At 39.2% G+C, this 14771-nt stretch overlaps 1 protein-coding gene across 2 annotated transcripts; it reads right to left on the minus strand.

Moving 5' to 3' along the window:
- Window positions 1–375: 375 nt before the first annotated feature.
- On the minus strand, window positions 376–10936 carry LOC121804602 (probable serine/threonine protein kinase IREH1). Of its 2 annotated transcripts, none has more exons than XM_042204207.1 (17): window positions 10171–10936; window positions 7742–7812; window positions 7451–7630; window positions 6014–7375; window positions 5034–5206; window positions 4711–4957; window positions 4481–4573; window positions 4254–4394; window positions 4074–4166; window positions 3372–3582; window positions 2691–2776; window positions 1662–1750; window positions 1433–1484; window positions 1292–1348; window positions 1035–1208; window positions 871–948; window positions 376–642 (listed from the first exon to the last, which is right to left on the minus strand). In XM_042204207.1, exons 1-17 carry the CDS (start codon window positions 10805–10807, stop codon window positions 559–561), a joined length of 3828 nt encoding a protein of 1275 aa, XP_042060141.1. In that variant the 5' UTR covers window positions 10808–10936; the 3' UTR covers window positions 376–558. The 2 variants fall into 2 exon arrangements, with proteins under 2 accessions (XP_042060141.1, XP_042060140.1); XM_042204206.1 differs by having other exon boundaries at window positions 871–951.
- Between the last annotated feature and the right edge of the window lie 3835 nt (window positions 10937–14771).

The raw sequence follows: 14771 nt of genomic DNA on the forward strand, positions 1-14771 counted from the left end.
TTTAGATTATGTTTTTTCTTTATGTGATTTTCAATTTTGATGAAATTTGTATTTTGAACTATTCGCCTATAAATTTAATTAAGATATTAGTATAAAATAAGTGCGAATTAAAACAATAAAAGACGACACACATAAATACTATACTATATACTAAATGATGTCTAAGTGAAAAAATGATGATAGAATTGTGGGTAACAAGTGGCATGAGATCATAAATACTAGCACTAATCTGATCTCGTGTTTTAAATTTTTAATGCATACATATACTTAGTGATATCATATCTCCAATCAAGACAAATCCTTGAGGAACAAAAATACCTTATTTCCATTTCTAGAGTAAAACCCAAAGATGAATTTCTGGAGCAAAATTCCAAATACGGTAAGCCAAAAATTCTATTTCATCATCAGTATATATTTGTCTGTATCATAAACAAGATTAATTGGCTGAGATAATCCAAAATACATTTACAAGGATCGGAACTGGGAATCTGATCCCCCAAGAAATCATGCATGTATGCAGGTACAAGGGAGCAGGGAAATAGAGAGATGAGATCACAGTTACGTACTGGAATTCGTAGGTGGATCATCTTTCCAACCTTTGGTGAGCAAGTCGTAGTTGATGGATGCGAGCTGGGAAAGATTCTGTAGTCACCCAAAAATGAGAAGTAAATACAGAAAGAAGGCTGTCATTTGAGCATGAGTAAGGTACTAGCTCTTTGCATTGCAGCAATTATCGACTTTCTTGCCGCTTGGCATTCACATAAACGATGAGAAATAAGAGTTCCGATTTTTAAATGATTGACATTCTGGGATTCTTTTATATCTAATGCAATCTTCATAACTAGAGAAAAAAACGTATTGTTGGATTACCTTAAATGAGAAATTGCTGAATGAGTAATTGATATCATTGCTCGAGTCAAATTCAGCAAGTCCCCCGCATTCATCCCCCTGCTATTGCCACCAAATTTAATTAGGATGATAGAGAAGCAACATAAGAGAACTATTGGTTCCAATTATTTAAATAATGTAAGTACCACTTCTTCGTGCCTATTGCTTAGGCAACTGCTGCTACCACTTAAGCTACCATTGTCACTGGAATCCTCAAAATCACTACCAACATAAACATGCTCGTCTGTAGTATTCCAGGAGTAGCGACTAGTAAAGTAACTAGTATCCATTGCACCATCTGAGGCAGGAACAAAAGCAGCCTGCGAGAGCACAAGAATATTAGGCATCGCTGCTTTTGGCAGGACAGACCAATACTATGTTCATATACGTATACAATCAAAACCTTTTGCCTAGCAAGTGTATCCCAGTTAATATCTCTGAAAAATGGATGCTCCTTGACCTGCACATTCCGAATATTTTTTTATCAGATGGATGATAGAAAACAGAAGAAATCAAATGGGACCATTACACGACATGTTACTACCTCTGAAGCTCCTACAGCTCCGAGTCTTTGATTAGGATCTTCAGTTAATAACCTGCCAGTGGAGATGAAAATGAATAAAATAACCAGATACTAGAATCTTCATAATATGAACCAACAAAGACAAGAAACTTAATAGGAAGAAACTTTAAAAGCAGAAATGCTTTTAGGCAAGGTATGCATACTGTCCTTGCATCAGAAAGAGTAGAAATAGATACTATAATTTTCTTACCTATCGACCAAATCAAATGCCTCATAGCTCATTTCATCAGGCACCTCAGGCCAAGGGATCTTCCGATTCAGAATGTTGTCAAATATTTTCTACAAAGAAAGTTAAAAAAACAAGAAACATAGTTTGAGGACACTGTATGAGTAGCAAATCAAAATAAATGGATGACCTTTTTCACTTCAAAAGTCGAAATGATAATCAGGGTGATTTATAAATGATAAATTTTCATGTAAAGGGGAGGCAGGGGATGATTTCTATTTTATCAGGGTCAACTGGGGGACATGAGTTATATGGTTGAGAAATTACATTCCCGATTAATTTATAATTTGAATAAATAAGAAATACAGTCATGTCTCCTCAATCAGGTCTCACGAGAATTGGCGTTTTTTTAATCAATGGTGCTATAAGCTCATCAGTTCTAAAGGTGAACATGTAAAATAACTGGTGGACTCGAAGCCATTTGATTTTTATGTGATCATTATATTTTATAATATAGAGATCTTGGAACCCCAAAATAATATCACAAGCACTAAAAAAACATCTTAGGAGATGAATCGCTGTGCATAAAAAATGTAAGAGTATGAATTTATCCAAAAACTAGATTGTAAAGAATGTGTTTTGTTGATTATGCAAGAAGTTGAGAGAGTCAAAGAGGGAGCCAAGTGACATCCCTAAATTTCATGCAGAAGCATCTCATACATTGTTTGTTCTAGGTTTCCAATCTACAAATACACAAATTCAAACTCAGATATGCACATTACGGTTACCTGAGTCCAGCTAAACACCCAAAATAACAAGTTCTACCGTTCGGCAAAAGTGGGAAAAAAATTCACATCAACGCAGATGATTAAACAACATAGATATGATATATGAGCTTAAGATGACCTAAAATATCCTCAGATGTATAATGCACATTCCTATACTCTGCGTAGAATTCTCAGCCATAAACCCAAACAGAAGAATGTGTATGAATGAAAGTACATATAAAGCTATGATGGAGAAGATAGGATAAAAATTGAACAAAATAATAACCTGAGGGTGCTCAGCATTGAAAGGAGGGATGCCAACAATCAACTCGAATAAGATAACTCCCACAGACCACCAATCAGCAGTAAATCCTGAAGAATGGCGCACATACACAATATAGTTATGAATTTCAAATCAACAAGTTATATGCAAGATATACACGAGAAAATCTCACTTGGAAAAATACAATCTTAAAAATACCAAAAGGAGAAAAAAATGCTAGAACTCATCAGTCGACAATGTTTATAATATAAAAAAGTAAGTAAAGATGTACAAACTGCAAATAGTTCAATTCAATACCTGGACCCCTAGTGGAGAACTCTTACTTCACAGAAAAACAACTAGTAATTTATATTAATTCTAAAGTACAACACAATGACAAGATTTGTTTCTAAAGAAAGCAAAGAATGCCACAGTCTCATTCTTTTCTTCTCTCTGCATTTTTTTTATAAGAAGCAGTACTAGAAGGTAATGATACCAATTTAGCAAGAACTACAATGGCAAAGATATTCTGCTTCATTTTTGATGGTGCTCAGATTACCCTGCTTAATTTCTGGTTCATTCTTTGTTAGATTCTTAGATGATTTTTGACACTTTTGCAGGTGCTCAGACTATCCTAATGAAATTGGTGTAGCACTTCTATGTACTTAATAAAACCAAAAACGAAATAGGAAAAGTTGCACCAACCATGCCCAGTTCCAAGAAGAATCTCAGGTGCTAAGTAATCTGGAGTACCCACAGCAGACCGTTTTTTACGCCTTTCTTGTTGATGCTCCGAAGCAGATAATGGTGGTTCGTCTTCATCCATTAAAGATGTTCCACTGACGGCCGGACCCGACAAATCATCAGTGGCAGTGCTGTTGATAAGACCCACTTTCGATAGTCCAAAGTCTGTTAACTGTTCACATTGATAGCAAGAGTCTTTGTACCTCAGAATGCAAGAATCATGAGGTTCCTTCACATATAATTAAGACATAACACAAGTTCCATGTGCTTCAGTTGTCACATTATAATTTCCTGTGAGAACTCGTATGTTCGATGTTTATAAAACCATAAATAAAATTTAATTCAAAGTTGATCATATGACAGTATAGTGCTCATGAGTTGTTAAAAGTAAATTATTTTCTTAAAACAACAATTCAAGCAACCCACACATAGAATTTGAAAACAAATCAATTCCCCAGTTTCTGACAAATTCTATGTTCACCTATAATGCTCAAATACACAAAAGTTGTGTTCATGCAAGGAGTTACACAATCAAATAAAAGTTCACTAATGGAATCATAAATCCACAGGCAAACCAATAGAAGTAACATCCAGAGGTAAAAATTGAGTAAATCTATGAGAATTTAACATAAAAGCATAAAACGGCTCGGGAAATGAGAAAACCTTTATATGGCCATCATGTGCAATTAACAAATTATCTGGTTTCAGATCACGGTGAACCACGCGTAGAGAATGCAGATACTCCAAAGCAAGCACCTATGCATTATTGTAGGCGATGCATGTCTTTTAGTTACCCAAGTATAAGGAAACGGATAAGTGGAAAAGGTCGCAAAAGAAACTTACAACTTCGGCAATATATATGCGAGTAACATCTTCATCCAAGCAGCCTAGATTTCTCAACATGGAATAAAGATCTCCCCCATTCAAGTACTCCATTACAAGATACAGATTATCACGACAAGTGAATGAATAGAAGAAGCGGACCTAGGAAATCAGATATAATTTTAAAATGAGATAGATGATCATAACACATAATTAGAGCAAATCAAGATAATACATAAATGGCTCACCACAAAAGGATTGCGAACAGATATCAATATATCACGCTCTGCTAAAATACTCTCCACTGCATTCTTGCGAATCATATCTGCTTTCTTAAGAACCTGCAGAATAGATAACTTAGGAATATCAAGCTACTCTGTTAGTTCAATATTATCTTTCCTATATTTTTATCTGCATTATCTAAAAACCAGATATGCTCTTGTATTATATGTCCTATATGTTGAAGTTTTCAACATACCTTTATTGCAAATAGATCTCCTGTTGTTCTCTTTTTTGCCAGGAACACCCGACCAAATGCACCACGACTGATTGGTTTTATGATCTCAAAGTCATCTATTGAGGTACGGTCTTTGGAAGAATGAACTGGGCTACTTCGTAGACTACGCAAAACATCATCTTCCAACGGAGCATCTTCATCAATCACATTGCTTGTTATATCAGCTTTGTCATCATCGACTAGTTCACATAGTTGTAGATACTTCTCCCTGGGCGATTTAATAAATTATCAGAATGGTTACTCCGTAACTAGTCTAAAACAATGTTCAAACAAAATCAACTTGCCTGATCAATTTCTCAATACGAGCTCCAAAGGTCTCTACCGTTAGGGAGTCGAACTTCCTACGTTCCGTGACAACTTTCAAGTCTTCAAGACAAGAAAGCAGGTACTGCAAAGAGCGATCATCATCCAGAGGGGTGTTTGCTACACATTTAGCGATATCAGCGAGTTCATTCATCTGCATTGGCCAAAAGTCCATATGATATTGTTGATAGATATGATTAGCAAAAGTGTCAAAATTATCTGGCAAAGAACTGAAAGCTAATATACAATTATGTTACTACACCATAGTGCATAAGACTGTTATACTATACTTCTTATCGCATTAAAGCTGATTATCATTAAAGCATAGACCCTATACTACATAAAGAATAGTTCCATAAAATTTTAAGGATTACGATAAAAAAAACTTGTCAAAGTTTTAAATGGAAGAAAGAGCAAGAGAGTGAGAGAGCAGGGGGGAAAAATAAACTACTCACTGACTTGTAGTTTTGAAATAGAGTTAACAAGACCCCTAATCCGCTGAGCAAAATAATTTTAACTTAAAACGTCCAAAGGCATGATATCCATACTAGCCTAAGGCATGTAGTCCATTTGAGTGGAAAAGCATGCCCAACCCTTATACAATGCATATCTTGATGGATCCTCCAATGACTTGCAACAAAATAACTGGATGCAATAGATTGCCGTACATTTACCAGAATAACGAGAAATCTTCGGGATACAGGGTTTACATTGCATTTTAATAGTTGACTTCCCATTCTAAAGAAGATGTCAATATAATCATGTTGCAAAAAAATGAAAGACGAATGGTGACTGTAGAAGAAAGCCAAGAAGGATGATTGCCATAGTAAGCTCAATAAGAAATTAAGATGCATCAGTTTCATTTGAATCTAAGAGGTGATGGTCAATTATAATTGTTCATGCTAAAAGGACACTGTAGAAAGAAGATACTAGCAATAATTTATTGCAGCCAGTGATATACCTGAGGAAGATCACCATGTTCAGAGAAAGCACCTTTTCCGGACAATAGCAAGTCTATTGGGCTCGTACGTGGTGTCATTAATGGTGACCTAGGAGTCATGCTGCCTGCTGATGATGTTGTCATTCCTTGATCAGACTTTGGACCAAATCGAGTTTTACATGACATGGAAGTTTTCATATCATCCGTGGTACTATTATCGGGTTCAGCAAAACAGTCAAGCATATCTTCAGAGCCCCTGCGGGACCAGTCACTATATTTTGGAGAAAGAAGCTCGGACTCTTCAGTCACACTTGAGTTAGATACTTTAGCACCATCTGGGCTTCCAGCACCATGTTGCATGTCCTTTGTTGAAAAAGATTCCATCAGTTTATCAAGAGTTTCGGCAATTCTAGTGAGGCGCTCATTGACTCTTAGACCCTTTTGATCACATCGATCGGCAATGGCACATATTCTAGAGTGGTCTTCAACATGCAAAGTGGGAACCTCCTCCTCACAAATGCGACATATTATTGAACTTTCATCAGATACACTTGGCTGATCTCCCCAATACCCCCAGGAAGGTTTTTGTTGGTGCTTAGGATTTATGGATGTGGCATGTGCATCTCTAGAAGAGGGAAGCTCGGGCACCTTGTCAGTAACTAGCTCAGCATCACTGATTCCTCTACTATCTAATGTTTTTGAAGCTTGCATGATACTGTCACTACTCTCCTCCTTTACAGAGGCAGCTTGTTTTGGGTTTTTCTCAGAAGGAGAAGGAAATTTCTTCCAAGATGCCATCCTGTTTCTACTGGCAGCAGAATCCAGGTTCTTTGTGGCTTCAGCAAGTAAAGGTTGTAAATTTCCTGGTACAGCAAGGTCTTTCTTCCATTCTGATTGTTCTTGACTGTAAAACTTCCTTGTAGATGTAGGCTTAATAACTTTTAAATCAATTGAACGCCTTTCTTCTTTCTCTGGACCTTGAGGAACTTGTTTATCTGCTGTCTGTAGCGATTGACGAATAGGGAATACATGCTCATCCTCCGCCAACCCACTTTCTTTGTGAAATTGCAACAATCTAGTGCATCTGGTGAGAATAAAAAGGATTCGGGTATGAAGTTGCTTTAACATGCCCATGGGAAGTTCCTGACGCCTGTCATCCAATTCTTGCACTATTCCTTCACATTGTAGCCAAAATTCACCAGAAGAACTCATAGCACAAGTCCGAGCCAGAACCAGCAGGTCCTCTATAGTCTCCTGCCAATCAGGATGAGTTTCGGCATTCTTTTCTAGAATTCCTACCAAATCTGCTGCAAAAATATGCAAATCGGCATCCACTTCTTCCTTTGCTTTGTCAAATTTAGTTCTTATCATAGCCAAAACCTCCTGTTTTAATTATTAAGTATCCATGAAAATCCAGAAGTAAAATAATCAAAAAGTCTTGCGTAGAGTAATTATTACCTCCAAGTTATTTAACCTTCGAGGCTTCCAAAATGGGTAAGGGCGTACACCTTTAGAATTCAACTCATGAGAGAAACTCTTGATATCACCAGGAAACCTCTTCCTAGGAACACTTGTAACACGAAGTATGGCTTGAAAACGTGGTGACTCGGACTCTTTTGGATTATCACAATCATATGTCTACATAAGCATTAAAAATTAGCTAGTTTGCAGACGTAGATGCAAATCTAAATTCAACCGGAAATGTAGAATTGGATGCTTTGTAACATCAAAGAAAATACACCCTTTTACCTTCATCTCAGGAGTACATGCATCTGAATTCCTGAGAGCTCCAGATTCATCCCATGATGAGCCAAATTGGCCTGAATAAGCCCAAGTGAAAGATGATGAATGCCGTCTTTCCAATAAGAGGTTTTAATCAAAAGATGTTTTCAAAAATATTCCTTTATTATAATCATTCCTTCAACACAGTTCACATAAAGTAACATCTCTTAGAAGGCCACATATGCCCAAGGTTTTTTTCATTATGGACACTATACATGCAACAGGCTTGAGTGCCTGGACTCCACACGAGCATGAAGAAAAACAATAGAACATGAGAAGATTGAAAAGTAAGATATATAATAAAAAAGGCAGTAATCTTTCAAGATCGCCTAGAAAGGTGCTAAGTTTATAAATGACTATTTTGCACAATAATTGTCGAATCTCCAGTCACTTGTAGTGTGAAAAACTGAGCCACTACTGCATATCATTAGCTATCTTCACTTTGAGAGATAATAAGGTCCAGGTACAAGCATTGATTAGGAATAGACATAAGTACCTTCTTCATATTACTATTTTGATTTTTTTTTTCTCACTTACATATTTACCTTGAATGCAAGCACCTTATAAAATGCCAATCATGTGAACATGTTTCTTAACCAATAACTGTTGTCATTAAGTTTATTCGAAAGAGAAGGTATCCTTACATTCATTGATAAGACCATCACCTAGATAAACTTGTACAAAGTATTTATTAAATTCTGCACTTGGTATGACTTGCCAAGTTACTTACAGCTTACTTTCTAAAACCAAGATGTGATTTCCTTATAGATTCATTCTACTAGGCCCACAAGACTTTACATATTACAAAACTATCATCATTTAGCACATGAGAGTTGGTGACCTCCTAAGCATCCTCTAATGTTATATACTCTCTCCGTTTCCTTAAAATTGGAACTTTGGAAACGACATGGGTTTTAATGCAAAATTCGTAAAGTAAGAGAGAGAAGGAGAAAAAATGGATAAAGTAAGAAAGAGAAGTAGAAAAAGTAGTGGAATTAGTGTTAGTGGATTGTGGGGTCCATTTCCTAAAATGGAGAGTTTCTATTTTTCAGGAAACGGACCAAAAAGGAAAGAATTTCCATTTTTAGGAAACGGAGGGAGTACATTATGCTCTAAATGAGGGAGTGATATGCTAATTGCATGATTCCACCATTTGACCTACTGCTGTATTTAAGCAAAGTACTACATCTGTTAATTTTCTCTAAAGTAAAGATATGATTTTGACACATTTTGTTTCTAAGTTTGTCTTAACTGGCAATCTGGCATGAAATTTGCTTTTAAGAAACCAATGTCAGTCTTGAGAATAAGATGATTTGAGTGGTTGAGATGGTTTAGAAACCCAATCAAATAAATAACCAAAAAAACCAATGCTAGTTCATCCTTGTTTAAATTTCTAGAATAAATAGGGTAAATTCCAGATAATCCAGTCAAAAAGTTCAAATCCAGTCAACTAGTCAAGAAATTTGACTTGAGTCAATTCTTTCCCATCTAGAGTTCTGAAGGGAACGAGAAACTATTCTTTGTTTCTCATGATTTAACTAGCTGCAAATGTGGATTCCCACTTGAAACTAATTATCAACAATGTGCAGAACAAATATGAATTTAAGAAATCTTGTTTATTTTGGATTATAGTATATTAAGATATGATTGGCTTAAATATCTCTTCCTTTCACTACATATTATGAAGGTAGCTGCTTTTGATTCTACATATGAATGCAAAGGGCCTCAGAGATACCTGGGGACCCAATAAAACTATCTGTTCAACATATCACGCAGGGGAAAATTGAAATGTCGGTGGTTGACCCCCACTAATCTTAGATGTCAAAGTAGTGTTATCCAATTCTTTTATTTTCACTGTGGTCTAAGATGCCTTCTAAAGTTGCTGCATAAGTAGATCAATGCTCTTCATTTGTACATTTCCTTCTATGTTAACTAAAAAGTAGCCAAATCAATAATTGTGCCATACCAAAGTAAAGGCATGCATTCACTTGTGTGTGCAAGACTAAGAATAATAATTGACCAAATAATGCATTTTTCTAATGAGACTAACTATCACCATCTACACATAATAGGTGCTAAATAATGAAAGAAGAAGAACATATCAATTCCATTTTACCAGATTAAGCAAACTCAGATGCATTTTTCTAATCAATTTGACCACATGTGATTCAGACCAAATCATGCATTTTTCTAATCAATTTGACCACGTGATTCAGACCAAATCATGCATTTTTCTAATGGCACCAAAGAAGTAAATAAATCACAAGGAAAACATCTTCCCAAGTACAGTAATATGTTTAATAAATCAATTCTAAACCTTAATAGTAGTACATGTTAATTACCATAGCTTCACCAAAATGATGAATGGAACTAAGCATCAAGAAATGAAAGCATACCAGTAGCTCCAGACGACGATTCTGCATTTTGGAGGCGCGATCGTTCCTGCACCTGGAGCACATGAGGGCTCTGATCCCTAGATGCCCCACTCTCCGTGGACATGGTGTCCGAATTACTCCCATTATCCGCATTCTCAAGAAACGATTTGTCCTTCTTCCTGCCGCCATCATTGCCACCAATGCCCAACGGCCGCGATAAGTTACTAGCACCCAAAGAAACGCCCTTCTCCCTACTCCCGAAGTTGAAGAAGCTCTCCTGCGGCAGCGGCCCTGATCGCGTCTTTATCTTGTTGAGCCCCAGCGACGACGCCACAATCGGGGACACAGACAACGAGGCCGGGCCCGCCTCCTCCGATTTCCTCAGCTGCGAGGGAGACGCTGAGAAGCTCGATGTGGCCTTGCTTGAATTGGGCGACTCTTTGCCCTTCAACGAGTCCTTCTTCTTCAAAAGGCTTTTAGCTGCGCTTTTAGGCGTGCTGGCGGCGGAGGACGCGGGAGAGCTGTCTTTGGACTTCTTCTTATCGGATCGGATCGGCGAATTGGAGTTGGAGCCGAAAGATCGCGGGCTGTTGGATGATCCATCTGGGCTTGAAGTGTCGGATTTTTTGGAAGAGAAAAATCTGCCCTTGAACACCATTTTAAGAAATTAGAGTGATTTTGGGAGAGTAGAGTGGGGGAAGAGGAGAGCAGAGAAAGCATGGAGTGGAGGCGATGAGGAGAACCCCTTATTTCCGGTTTATTGGTTTTGAATAGATTTGAGTGAAAAAGGAAATCACTCTTTTGCCATTTAATGTCTATTTCTCTCTTGTGCCAATGTAAAAACGTGATTTAAGTGGATTAGTAGGCAAATTTGAAACTTTATTACAAACCGAGCTTATTTTCACCACACCCATAAGTCATAATCATAATCCAAAGAATCACTTCCTTGCATTCTACTAATTATTTAACCTTATAAAATGAAAAACTATCAATAAACTAGTAGATACTTTGAATTATTATAATCATTGACAATAAATAGATGGTGACACATGTAGCCAAATTCAAACATGGAATTTCCAAACCAAATTCAAACTTTGATATATTTTAAAAGATGAAAACACGTCATTTTGCCACGTATGCCACCGAGTCTGATTTTCTATGTCAATTAATTTTGATAAGATCATTGACTGTATTAATAGCTAAGGACATCCTTATCAAAAATTGAACAATGTTTATACATTTTGAAGCACTACTCACAATTCTTGACCACAAAGACTCTACAATACTTGAATCATTTGGAAGTTTAGCACTAGCATACTCCACAACCTTTAAGCATTACGAAGTTGGGGCTATTAGAGTCTCCATAATAGTAGAACCTGTGGCTGTGGGCCAAGCCACAAAACTTGGCCGGACCACAAAAAAATACTTGGTCACACTATAGTGGACAAGCCCAAGCCACCAAATATTATTTTTTTTCATTTTTAAGCTATTTTAATTTAACTATAATAAAAATTATCGGACTATAATAATTATAAAAAAATGCATAATTTAATAAAAACAAAAATTAAAACCAAATCTTCGTTGTATTATAGAAAGAGGTAAAATTATACAACGATTTTTTTTAAAAAACACTAAAAAAACCCCTAACAAAACACCGAAAAAACACCTCCACCGCCGCCTACTCGGTGGCGTCATCAGAATCCGCCGCTTCTTCTTCACCAACTGAATCGCCATCGCCGTCACCGTCGCCGCCCTCAGCTCCAGCCGCCGTCGCTTCCTCCCACCCCACCTCGACCTCAACCGCAGTATGAGGTCGTAGTACATCCACTTGGTGGGCGGGTCGGCCGACTTCTCATACAAGGACAAAGTATCATGAAGTTGCTTCATCATCTGCACCTCCAGGGTGTTGTTCAACGCCACTTGGGCCGGTCCGGGGCGGGATGCAGACGCGCCCGCAACAGAGTGTTGGGAGGAGGATCTAGCATCTCGGATTGAGGACTGCTTCCCCTGTGGACGTGGGCGCCGGGAGAGTGACGAGGGGGGCTCCTCCAAAACATCGTCGTTGAGGTCGAAGGGACGTGAGCCGCTACTACTGCTGTAGTTGCCGGCCCTGCCGAGTCTTGTACGCTTCGGCCCAAGAGGAAACTTTTGCTCGCAGATGGCTCTGAATTTGGGGGAGTCCCGCAGAACGAGGAATTCTTCCCAGTAGGCGAACTTGGTGTTGCCTTCAGTATTGTACAACTGTATTGACAACGCTTTTATGTCGGCTTCGCTGCGGCCAGTCTTAGCAGTGCGCATTTGGTTATCGTATATGCCAATGAACCTCTTGAGGGCTGTAGTGATCCTTCCGAACTTCTTCCGGACCTGGTCGTGTGTACGCTCGGCGCTACCCGGCGGTTTGAATTCATTGTACACCGCTAGGACGCACTTCCAGAAGCATACGTCGGTCTGATCTGTGCCAACTATGACATCTGTCGTGACCGCGTCCCAGGCCCTAGCAATAGCAACGGACTCCGCCTCCGTGTACAGAGTCCCCTGTCAATCACTAATGCCATCGCCATCTCCGCCCCCGCTGCGGTCCCCGCCACCGCAGCCGCCTTGCTGCTCTCCGTCGCCGCCTCGTCTCCCACTGTCACCGTGGCTTATAAAATTTATAAAATATTTTTTTTTGAAAATATTAAAAAAAAGGAAACTGGGGTAGCCGCGGCTCTCGGCCGCTACAATAGGGGAGCCGCGGCCGAGCTGCTGGCGTGGCTCCCTCCTGGGCATCCCCGCCCCCCGCCGCGGCATTCCATGGCTCTCACTTTAGGGGAGCCGCGGCTCCCCTATAGTGGACGCTCTTAAGAGCTTCACTTTTACAGTACTAATTTCACATGACAGAGCCTGAATTCTGTTATCTGACCACCTAGTTACAAACCCACTAATGTTTAAATAAGTATAACCGTCAAATTAAAGCAAGCCTACACCATATTAAAGAGCCCATCAAATTAAATAAATAGTCTTGGCCCAGCCATATGATATTTCTACCCATAAAAGAGATCAGGCCCAACTTTTATTGAAAGTGTAATAACTAAGGCCCAAGTGGATATGCCCAATCTTCCTTATTTACAGATGGAGTAAAAGTCCCCCTCTCGCAGAAGTTCCGCCACAACCACCATGAGACTTCCTCCTTGCGGAGATTGCTCTATCTTCCGTTTTCGACTCGACATTGGTAAGTTGATCGAGCAACACCAGATTAAAAACGTGAATTTAGATGCGGCCATTACATTTTACCCTTCTTAAAAAAATTAATCCCGAAATTTGCGTAGCTTATTAATGAAACATCTCAGGTATCTTTCTTTCATTTTTGTCCTTGAGCTCCGATGTAACTTCAGCTCCTTTCTCGTGGTGTCTATACCATAATCTTCATTCGTAATTTAGATTTGGGTTAAGGATCTTCGGATCATGTGTTTTGGGTTGTAACACTTATTTTCTGAGTTGCGATAAGTGAGAAGCATTATGAAAATTTCCAAAATATATTCCCAGAGCATCCATAATGGGACGGATGTCCCGGCAGACCTCCACCATTGTAGATGCTCTTATAACATAACATTTCTCACGTTAAAAGGAATTTGTTTCACTTATTGGTTAATTTGATGTGTCAAAATGTATCCTAAAACAAAAAGAAATATTGGAAAGAACTTTACTTACTTATTTTCAAAAAAAAAGAAAAGAAATGTGAGTGAGAGGGGTATCTAAAGGGATAGATGCTATTTGGGGGCAGGGATTCAGCTTTAAGAGCATCCACAATGGCGGCGAGCGGACCGGCTAGCGATCCCCGGCGCTCGCCGAACCATTGTAACTGACGAGCTCCATTTCGGCGAAAAAATCGGCGTGCGCATGCCGATCCGCGAGCGCTGACCAATGCGCTCGCCGGTCCGCTCGCCGCCATTACAGGCTCCGGACCGGCGAGCGATCGGCCAGCGAATTTTTCATTTTTTTTAATTTTTGAAACACTATATATACGCGCTTTGCACTTCATTTTCATTCGCACCACTTGTTTTAACGAGTACTCTCTCTATCTTAATTTCTGTACAAGATCAACATCGGGAAATGAGCAACGCTGGTGGTAGTAGTGGTGGTAGTGGTGGGGATGCTGAGGAGTAAACGTCGAATGAACAAAGCGTTAGAGGCCTATACAAACCGTGAGATTGATCGGCTGATGCAGAGGGCCTTGCAGCCGGCGGTACCTCGACCTCGACCACGACCAGTTGTCCACCGCCGAACAGTGATTGATCGTGATCACGTAGCTGCACATCAGCGCCTATACGAAGACTACTTCGCACAGGAGCCGCAATTCAACGCCAACCTTTTCAGGCACCGTTTTAGGATGAGCAGAGCCATGTTTATGCGTATTGTTAACGCCTTGGAGCATCGATATCTGTATTTCCGCTTCAGGCACGATACGGCTGGCAGACCCGGCCACACACCTATTCAAAAGTGTACTGCGGCAATCAGACAGTTGGCCTACGGAGGCGCGGCAGACATGTGGGACGAGTACCTCCACATCGGTGAGACGACTGCCCTTGAATGTATGAAGTATTTCTGTCAGGGCGTGATTGAAATTTTCTGTGATCAGTACC

The sequence above is a fragment of the Salvia splendens genome, chromosome 5, assembly GCF_004379255.2.
Source record: "Salvia splendens isolate huo1 chromosome 5, SspV2, whole genome shotgun sequence".
Taxonomy (NCBI): domain Eukaryota; kingdom Viridiplantae; phylum Streptophyta; class Magnoliopsida; order Lamiales; family Lamiaceae; genus Salvia; species Salvia splendens.

Bases quoted from the DNA above. Each gene is read 5' to 3' on its own strand.
- LOC121804602 (XM_042204206.1), bottom strand. From the start codon at position 10,807: ATGGTGTTCAAGGGCAGATTTTTCTCTTCCAAAAAATCCGACACTTCA. The intron at 7,631-7,741 runs GTAAAAGGGTGT...ATGCTTATGTAG, and splicing joins CATGTACTCCTGAGATGAAG to ACATATGATTGTGATAATCC. The intron at 1,751-2,690 runs GTTATTATTTTG...CTTTCTTTGTAG, and splicing joins TCAATGCTGAGCACCCTCAG to AAAATATTTGACAACATTCT.